This window comes from Mus pahari, chromosome 10, assembly GCF_900095145.1.
Source record: "Mus pahari chromosome 10, PAHARI_EIJ_v1.1, whole genome shotgun sequence".
Lineage (NCBI taxonomy): Eukaryota > Metazoa > Chordata > Mammalia > Rodentia > Muridae > Mus > Mus pahari.
This window is the reverse complement of record NC_034599.1, coordinates 45639534-45649981: the sequence shown is the minus strand read 5'-3', so window position 1 is coordinate 45649981 and position 10448 is coordinate 45639534. Positions and strand designations below refer to the sequence as shown.

At 41.8% G+C, this 10448-nt stretch overlaps 1 protein-coding gene across 1 annotated transcript in view; it reads left to right on the top strand.

Annotated features, from left to right (window-relative positions):
* The window catches only part of Bco2 (beta-carotene oxygenase 2), a 24566-nt gene extending 14320 nt beyond the window's left edge, over nucleotides 1-10246 (top strand). The window contains exons 6-12 of the mRNA XM_021207866.2: nucleotides 2025-2153; nucleotides 2923-3083; nucleotides 4136-4303; nucleotides 6887-7024; nucleotides 7645-7827; nucleotides 8598-8708; nucleotides 9563-10246. Coding sequence (XP_021063525.1) covers nucleotides 2025-2153; nucleotides 2923-3083; nucleotides 4136-4303; nucleotides 6887-7024; nucleotides 7645-7827; nucleotides 8598-8708; nucleotides 9563-9676 — 1004 coding nt within the window. The 3' untranslated portion in view covers nucleotides 9677-10246. The remainder of the gene's footprint in view (nucleotides 1-2024; nucleotides 2154-2922; nucleotides 3084-4135; nucleotides 4304-6886; nucleotides 7025-7644; nucleotides 7828-8597; nucleotides 8709-9562) is intronic.
* The last annotated feature ends 202 nt before the right edge of the window (nucleotides 10247-10448 follow it).

Genomic DNA, 10448 nt, shown 5'->3' with positions numbered 1-10448 from the left:
CAGCAGAGTGGCTCAGGAGAGTGGCCCAGCAGAGTGGCTCAGCAGAGTGGCTCAGCAGAGTGGCTCAGGAGAGTGGCACAGCAGAGTTTGTGTTTGTTTTGTTCCACCATCAGTGTTGGATCATTAAAAAAAATCCACTTCTTATTAACTCTATTAGCCAGTTTACTTAGAAACTCATTTATAATATGAAAATGCCATTTTTAGTTTTATGTTTTAATATAGTCACTAGATCCTCAATCTCAACCTAATACACCTAGGAGCCATCTAGAATGCTTGCTGTCAGGGTAGATCACTGGGCTCCATCCGTCTGAAGGAACCCTGGTTTAGCAGAACTGAAACAGGGCAGAGAATCTTCACTGAGGACCCCAGAGGATCTTGGTACATGGAGCCGCTGGATCCCACTGAGAAACCCAAGCACCAAGCATGGACTGTCAGGCTTGTTACTCTACCTCAGCTCCCGGTTCATAACAAGTCCTGGAGACTCTGCAGATCATACTCAAGTGCTGAGCAAGGCAGGGCTTCCTCAGTAAACCTGCATTCCTCCGTGTATTAGGCAATTCTCTATTATGTCTTCAAGGTACTCTCAGGGCCTTGTGGTTAGAGTAGTGTAGCGACGAAGTGTTTTTGTTCAGTGGTTGGATAATCCAATTGCCAATGCTGGGATTCTAACCAATGCTTGGCATGATTCTCTTTTCTCGTTTGATTATCTTTTGCAGTGAGAAGGTTTTTGAACCGGAATTCAATGTGTATGTAGGTGTAGGAAGCATGAACGAGGAATGTCTGGGGTACATTTGGGAAGTATAATGATTCTGATTGTAGTTTTAAAATACCTGCAATTCATTTCTACTTTAAGAATTTTAAAAACTGTAGAAAGAGGACTAAGGAGTAAATGTGCAAATCATAACAAAGTTTTAGCCTTTTCATCAGATATTTTAAGATCCTCTTTACAAATTAGCAAGAATTCTTTGAATATTTTATCAGCCTAGTTAGTTTTAATACTTAAAATATGCTCTTCATATTAATCCAGCACTGTTCTCCACCCCCTCTCTCTGTCACTTTATAAAACATGGTGTTTCCTATATACGTAGTGGTCTCTCAAAACCTGCTTGTACCTCTACCCTGAACATCTGCAGTAATTTGTACCTATTGCTCAGCCCCAGGGTTCTTAGCAGGATGCCAACAATGTTTGACATTACAGAACCAAACCTTTGATCTTTTCTGCTAAACTCTCTCAAAATGAGTCTTCCCTACTTCAGTTGATGGTGACTCCATCCTGCCAATCGCTAATGGCAATTTGGAATCATTCTTCACATTTCTCTTATCTTCATCCAGTTAATCAAAAGATTCATCTCAGAAATGCCCTCAAAACACCCTCAAAATCCCCTCCATGGCTACCTCATGCCATCACTGCATGGCATTTCCCCCAGATACCCTCAAGTCTCTTCCTGACCTTCTTCAGGTCTACTTGATGTCCATCATATGCTTAGTACTGATAGTCAGGGATGCCCACCCATGCACAGCCACTCCAGTCCCCAGTTAGCTTGTTTTACATTACAGTTCATATCACCATCAGATGCGTATTTTGCTCATATGTTTTATTAGAATTTGAATTTTAGAGATGAATAGGTTTTATCTGTCCTGTGTACCACTGTAAACGTGAGTTTGGGATATAGTGTTTAGAGTACTTACATCAGTGTTTAGATTGGTGACCAGTTAATGGCTACAAAATAAATGAACCAAGAAAAAAACGCTGGTTATTTTGTTCCTCAAGAACAGCGGTGATTGTGAAATTCCATGTTATGCAAGTTCATCATGTCTTACACTGCAAATTATAATACCAGGAAGATAATTTCAGTATCACTTAAAATATTCATTCACCAAGTAGCTACACAAACACGTGCTATAGTTAACTCATCAATAACTCCAGCACTCCCACTAAAAACCAAGCCCTTGCAAGAGCAAGGGTTGGCCTTCATTCTAGAATGTAAATAAAAATTATAAAGGAAGAATCTTCTCTTGGCCAGGTTCTTGCTATAATATTATTCGTGTTCCTCCAAAAAAGAAAGAGCCCGGGGAGACGATTCACGGAGCACAGGTGCTATGTTCTATTGCGTCCACTGAGAAAATGAAGCCTTCTTACTACCATAGCTTTGGTGAGTCTATAGATGAGGGCTGCTGCACTGGGCTCTGCCTTAATGTTGCTGCATCAGAAAGATTTGTTCTGACAAGTATCATCGCGATAATTTATGAGTATTATGATAATGAGATAGTCATATACTTCTTATGCTAGCCTGCAGATTGCTTGAAGAGACATGGCTACTTAATATAAGTAGTTACTAGAAATGTTTTAGTCAATGTTAAAATCCTAAAATAATAGTCACACATACAAAGATTTTGACCATTTCACGTGTGTGTGTGTGTGTGTGTGTGTGTGTGTGTGTGTGTGTGTGTATGTGAAACCTTATATTCTGCACGGATTGTTTCAGTCTTTAAAAATAATGTTTTGTTAACTTTTGAGATGTTTTAGCCTTTATTCAGAAAATTTACTTTATGTATTATAAATTGTGATAGCCAAAATACCCTGGTTCCTTACTCCCAGCGTGTACAGGATTAGGGAATAAATACACTGAGCATAAGTAACACTTTAATATTGTGCTGGTTTTTTCTTATTCTTAAACCCAAATAATTTAAAATGGAAAAAAAAGTAACTAAAAACATTAACCCAAGTATTCTTAGCGGTTCTCTTTTCTATGTAGAAATAGGAAATGTGTCCAATTGAGTTGGAAAGAGCGAGGTATTGCTGGCTGGTGTCTGCGCAGGTCAGCAGTCACATGCCCAGTCATTCCGACCATTTCCCTTCCGGCTACACCAGCTCATTCTAGTTTGCCAAGTAACAATTTCTTGTTTCCTGGAACCTTTTAGGAATGACAAAAAACTACATAATCTTTGTCGAACAGCCTATAAAGATGAAGCTGTGGAAAATAATCACTTCTAAAATCCGGGGAAAGCCCTTTGCTGATGGGATAAGCTGGGAGCCCCAGTATAACACGCGGTTTCACGTGGTGGATAAACACACTGGACAGGCTGAGTATCTGAGCATATTTATAACGAAAATGTCGCCCCCGGAGCTGAATTCCCACGGGGCTGACTTCTCACCTTCGCTGGGCATTATTTTTAAAGACATTTCTAATTAAGGGTGTTGTTTTCTTCTGCTGGTTGGGCTGGCTGCTTATTAATTAGCACGGTGGACATTGTGTGTTGGGAAACTGTGGGGGTTGTTTTTCAATGGGTTGAATTAGAAGGACACAGGAAACTCTCTCATCACGGGGTTTCCCATGCCGTAATCGTGCAGAGCCCTTCTGCCACTTCTGCAAGTACACTTTAAGGTTCTGGGACTTCTTGGTGTGCCAGTACCATAACCCCACGGAAGTCCGTGAATGTCGGCTGAATATCTTCTCTTATTCCCTGTTAGTATTAGTGCCATTGCATTTGTCTAAGTTTATCTCTAAATTTAATATCTTCTAAATTTAACTTACTCAAATTTCATTATAAAATTATTTGAATAATTAATGTACTTTTCAATTAGTCACTCACTTTATAATAAGCATTACAAGTAGCAGTATTTTCTATTAATCTTGTAATTACAGTCTCGGATCTAGTTATCCTGTAAAATATTAGACCGCATTTCAGGAGGGCTTTTAAATTAGTCACAACAATAGATTGGCTTGTGTCGAACAGCCTCAGTTCACTGATTAACATGAAGTGAGATGACGTAAGCAAGCAATGCTTAAGTCAAAGTATACTTGCTTTTATAGTCTGATTTTTCTTCCTTTATACCTACTGACCATGGCATGTAAGTGGGATATATCCCTGACCACAGAACCCAGGCAGGAGTGCTTATATCTAACCTTGGCCTGCAGGCAGGGGTGCATATCCCTGACCACAGCCTGCAGGCGGGGATGTATGTTCTGATATTTCTTCCTTTATCCCCACTGACAAGGGCTTCTAAGTGGGGTGCATATCCTCCTAACTCAAGCTTTGCAGCTTTATTTCTGAAAGGGGACAGAAAGGAGGGGAGAGGAAGGGAACGGGACGAGAACTGAGTGTGTCTCTGCGATGTCTGTGCGTCCCGCAGCCTCTCCCAGGACTGTATTACAGCATGCCTTTTCTTACCTTTCATCAAATCAATGCTTTTGAGGACCAGGGCTGTATTGTGATCGATCTGTGCTGCCAGGATGATGGGAGGAGCCTAGACCTTTACCAACTACAGAATCTCAGGAAAGCTGGAGAGGAGCTTGATCAGGTAAACGTCTTGAACGCCTCTGCCTTCTGAGTGCTGGGATTAAAGCTGTATGTCCCCGTGCCAGGTGTTAACATTTTATTTTTAAGGATGTTGCTTACTGTATATTAATTAACTGACTGCTATAGAGCAGTATAAATTAGGTTTTAACAGCAACAACAACAAAACAAGCAGGAAGCTTGGAGCATTTCTCCTTGTGCTTCTCTTCCCTAGTTTCCCCAGCATCAGTATTTAAACTTTGTCTTAGCTCTTGTTATTGTATGCATGTGTGTGTGTGGTGTGTGTGTCCTCCCTTCCTTTCTTCCTCCTTCCCTCCCTCTCTCCCTTCCTTCCCTCCTTCCCTCCTTCCTTCCTTCCTTCCTTCCTTCCTTCCTTCCTTCCTTCCTTCCTTTCTTCCTTCTTTCCTTCCCTTCTTCTTTCCTTCCTTCCTTCCCAGTAGTATGTATTTATGGTTTCTTCATGTCTTTTTGGATCTTGATAGTTTTGTTATTATTATTATTATTATTATTATTATTATTATTATGATATGGTGATGCAGTACTGTCTTGTGTGGTTATACGAGTTGACTATGACAAAAGTTATCACAAACATTCGTGCACAGATTGCATGTAAACATAAGTTATCAATAGATGCCTCCTTTAGACGGGTCTCATGAAGTTCAGGTTAGCTTTGGACTCACTGTATAGCTAAGACTGGCCTTGAACCCTGGTCCTATTGCCTCTGTCTTCCAAGTTCTGGGATTGCTATGGCCATGTGCCAATACATCTAGTCCAAGATTTTTTTTAATGTATATTTTGTTAGATTAGGAAAGTTCTCTTCATTTCTATATTATTAAGAATATTGGTCATGGATAGATATAACACTTCTTTTTTTTTTCTCACTATTGAGGGTATCCCATGGCCTTTAGCCCTTGTTGTATTCGTGTAATGAAGTACACTGATTCCTTCTATAAAAGGTTTTTTAAAAAAATATTTATTTATTTTATGTACACTATCACTCTCTTCAGACACCCCAGAAGAGGGTATTGGATCCCATTACAGATGGTTATGAACCACCATGTGGTTGCTGAGAATTGAACTCAGGACCTCTGGAAGAGCAGTCAGTGCTCTTAACTGCTGAGCCATCTCTCCAGCCCTCTTTTAAAAGGTTTTTAGGGTAGGTATGATGGCAGATGCCTTTAATCCCAGCCCTTGGCCGGTTCCAGGCCAGCTGAAGAAGACAGTGAGACCCTGTCTTAAAAGAAAAACCAGGTTTAAGCTGGTCCTGATGGTACATGCCTGTAATCCCGGCTACTTTAGGGCCTGAGGCAGGAAGATCACAGCTCCTGGGAGTTTTCCTGTCTCTGCCTCTCATTTCCCAGCAGATCTGGGGCATGATGGATGCTGTGCTTTTTATGGATTCTAGGGTTTCAGACTCAGGCCTGTACCCTTACCCACTGAACCACTGTGCTGGCCTCGAGACTGTTTTCTTCCTTATTATTAAAAGTATAACCACCCCAGTGGGTGTGGAGCAGTGGTTGTGGTTTTGGCTTACATTTCTCAAATGACTAATGGTTTGAGCTTCTCGTTGGGCCCTCAGGGGGAGAGTTGCAGGTAACACCTGATTATCTGTGGCTTTTCTTCCCCCCTAAATCTCCACCTCATTGTCTTTCACCATCTTTCTAGCTCATCTTTGACTCCAAACACCTATTGGAGGCATTTTATTCCGATTTCTTCTTATTTATTTATTTATCTATCTTCTCCCCTGACCCAACTTTTTATCAACATTGGGTTTATTTTGTTTGTTTAGCTAAGGTCTTACCAAGGAAAACGAGGTTGATAAAAGCTACTTCTTAAAGAGCTGATCCTCTGCACATGTGAGGAACTAATCAGGACACCTTACGTGACCTGTCATAGTCCTGGCTGTTCAGAGTCTTCCTGGGGATCAGGCGTGTAGGCGTCCAGGCCCACACAGCTGACTGCAGGCCCTGAAGTTCCAGACCATTAGATGTTCATTTTTTTTTTTTCTTTTTCACTGAAGCCCTGGGCCTTGTACTGCTAGGCAAGCACTGCACCATTTACATCCTTAGCTCGCAGGTGTTCTTTTAAAACCATATCATTATCATTATTGACTCACTGGGCCGTTCAAGACCTTGCCTATCCTTATCAGATACAACAGCCTAAGAAGAAATCTGTCTCTAGGTGCCAGCTAAGGGTTCGTCTTGAAAACTGGCCTTGCTCAAGAATGTTTGGGGTTTGAGCAATCTTAGTCTGCTAAGCTGGCTCTTTTCTGAACCAGCGAACACGAAAAGGGGGACCTTCTTTGCTACTGTCTAGTCCTTGGGACCTTTGGCTATTTAATCATTTGCTTATATGATACTAATTAATAAATACCTAATTTTATAGTTATGACCCCACCACTAGAATCTAAATTTCATGTGTAGTGTTTAAACAATACTTAACCTACAGTAGGTATTCAATAAATATTTGTTGAATGGGTGAATTGAAATTCTTTGCACAGTCCTAGTAATGATTGAATTTTAAGTTACTATTTGTTATCCTAGGGACGACCTTCCCCACCATCTGTTTATTTTTCTGTTCTGAACAGGTCTATAAGTCGAAGGCAAAGTCTTTCCCTCGAAGATTTGTCTTGCCCTTAGATGTCAGTGTGGATGTTCCTGAGGGAGAGAACCTCAGCCCACTGTCCTACTCTTCAGCCAGCGCTGTGAAACAGGGTGATGGAGAGGTAGGCTCCTGGTGGACATCAGACTGAGGTTGGATTTTAGTGACATCACCTTATTCTTTGGCTGCCCTCCAAAGGCTTTGGTGCCCTGCAGGTTTCATAACATTTGGCTGAGCTTGGGTGAGGTCCTGGAAACTTGTTTGCACAAGAGCCACAGAAACCGGGTGGGATGGACACCTGTGGTTGATTGTGCTTTTTGTGCCTCGAGTCTGATCTATGCAGCTTGCCAATGGTTGTGGAGGCTTTCAGATGGACCCGACCATCCCCACCTTCTGGAGACACTGTTTTGCCCATGGGAATGGCACTGTATAGCTATGCCTTGCTTTAGCAGAATAAGGAAACTCTCCACCTCCCATAGGATTTGGGATCTTAATCACAACACTTGACAACGTAGTTACATGAACACTCACCATGGAAAGAGGAACAATGAAAACAATGACGTAGGACTTTAGTTCTCAAATCTGGTTACAATGCCGTAGAACTTTAGTTCTCAAATCTGGTTACAATGACGTAGAACTTTAGTTCTCAAATCTGGTTACAATTTACAGAGTAGTGCACAGTACACTAAAGAAATGAAAGTGAATTTAGCAGCCACTCTCTATCCTTTGGGTGATATCTCTTAGATCTGGTGTTCTCCTGAAAATCTACATCATGAGGACCTGGAAGAGGAAGGGGGGATTGAATTTCCTCAAATCAACTATGGCCAATTCAATGGCAAAAAGTACAGTTTCTTCTATGGTTGCGGTTTTCGACATTTGGTGGGGGATTCTCTGATTAAGGTTGACGTGACGAACAAGACACTAAGGGTAAGAAAGTCTCTTCTCTCATTTTTTTTTTCTAGGAATGTTTTGCCCTTTGAATTTATTTCTGTTTTGTTTAAAATTCTTCAGATGTATTATGTTTTTTCAAAAATTTTAATATCTATTTGTTTATTTTGTGTGTGTGTGTGTGTGCGCGCCTGGGGGTATTATGTGCACCATATGTATGCAGGATCCTGTGGGAGTCAGGAGAAGGCATTGGATCCCCTGGAGCTGGGGTTATAGGAAGTCGTGGACTGCTATATGGGCGCTGGGAATCAAACATGGGTCCTCTGGAAGAGCAGCCAGCGTTCTTACTACTGAGCTGTCTCTGCAGCCTGTTCTTTGAATTCTTTAATATTTCAGCAGCTCAGCTGTTTTCGTAAGTTTGAGAGCCACAGATCATCTCAGCAAGGGGTTGATTTTTTTTTTGTGGGAAATCTAAAAGGAAGCCAAAAGCTTGGAGAAATAATGGTAGAATTGATGTCAGTTTTGGAGAGATGATGGGGTGAAGGTTGTAGTGACCCCCGTATCTCAGGTTGGTGGGGTAACAAACTTAGATGGTGATCTACAGGCAGCAGAGGTTTCTCCTACCTGTATTCAATGCAGTAAGCCTGGGCTTGTGTTTACTATGTGAACATTCTATTATGGCTCCCTTTATTTACTTATGGCTAGGCGAGGCTTTGCAGTCAGTGCAGTTCATTGCACTAGACGGTTTCCCACGTACCTCTCACATTTTCTCAGAAGCCTTTTGTGTGTTGGGGTTGGGGAACTCGCAGGTTTGGAGAGAAGAAGGCTTTTATCCCTCGGAGCCCGTTTTTGTTCCAGTGCCAGGAGCCAATGAGGAAGACAGTGGGGTTATACTCTCTGTGGTGATCACTCCCAACCAGGTAAGTTTATTTACCAGCCATTGATCATAGAAGTGCAGCATTAACCCACTGGAATGTGACATATAGTGATGCAGCCCATCATTTATTATGATGCCTTATAGCATCTTCTCCGTCCTGTTCTCCATTTTACTGGGTAACATCCCCCACTTAAAAAATCATAGCCATACTTTATCACATTTTAAAGTCCTGTTTGTAAAATCATAGCAACATGTCTTCATAGGAATGTGTTTATAGACAACATACTTTCATATATATATATATATACTTACTGACTTGTCTGGGCAATCTTACAGCAAATGTGTTTACCTCAAGACAAGTTTTGATCAATTACTAGTGGCACCTGGGTGTAGGGTTCTGAGCCCTTTAATGGTTTAGTAAAAAAAAAAAAAAAAAAAAAAAGTGCTGCGATCAATTATTAATGTCTGCTAGGGGCTTGCTCTATGCACTTAGCATTCCAGTAAATAGGTCTGCACAAATCTCACCCTGGCTCACAAAGCTGATCTTTGTCCAGCTTCTGAGTGACACAAAACGGAAGCATTTCTAACTTGGGAAAAAGGACTTCGATGTATTTTATGAGACTTGAAAGAGCTGAGTAAAAAGATTGTTAGACTCAAAGCGGTCTTATGAGGAGGATTGGCACAGTTTTATTGCTTTAGGGTGTGAACTTCCTTAGTCATGGTGTTTTGGTCCAGTTCAGCGACTGGGCAAACATTTAGTGGGTGGCTAGGTGAGGCTTTGCAGCAGGTGCCAGGGAAAGATATGAACGTAAGTAGGAAGCCATGCTTCCTCCCTCAGCCAGTGGAGACAGATTTTCAAATGAAGAGGGAACTTTCAGTGTTGCGTTCTTTTTCTAGAGTGAAAGCAACTTCCTCCTTGTCTTGGATGCCAAGAGCTTCGCAGAGTTGGGGCGAGCGGAAGTTCCCGTGCAGATGCCTTACGGGTTCCACGGCACCTTTGTGCCTGTCTGATGGCAGAGGCGCAAGGAAGGCTAAGATCAGGTGTCAGTGAGCACACTCTAAGGACAAGAGAAAATGGTGGATCTCACTCAAAAGCTGTTGTAGTTTGGATCTGACCCTGACCCCTAAGGACTCATAGACCCGACTCCCGTGGGCTCATCAACCCTGACCCCCAACGGGCTCCTAGATCCTGACCACCACGGGCTCATAGATCCCGACCACCATGGGCTCATATTTTAAATGCTTGTTCCCAGCTTGTGACACAACTTTGGGAGGCTGTGGAAACTTTTAGGGATGATGTCTCACAGGCACCAGGAACTTGCCTTCGAGGCCCCTGGTTCTCTCATGTTCTCTCTGCTTCCTGGTCCACTACTACATGAGCAGCCTTCATCCCATGCTCCCAGCCTTGCCACTGATGGGGTACTCCACCATGCCTCCCTACTATGGTGGACTGAATCCCCTGACTGTGGACCAAAGATATATTTCCACCTTAAGTTGTTCTGTCAATTTGAGTTTTTTTTTTAATATAGCAGTGGTTAAATAACTAATAAAAAATCCCTGATGTATGGTTTTCCATTTCTATTAAACACAACTTGTGAGATAATTAGGATTATGTATGTTTTCAATACCATTTAAAAGATCTATTTTATGTGATGTGTATGAATGTTTTACCTGCATATATGTATGTGTACCACATGTATGTTTGGTGCCTGAGGGGGTCAGAATGGAGGATCAGATGTCTTGGAGTTACAGATGGTTGTGAGCCACTGTGTAAGTGCTGGGA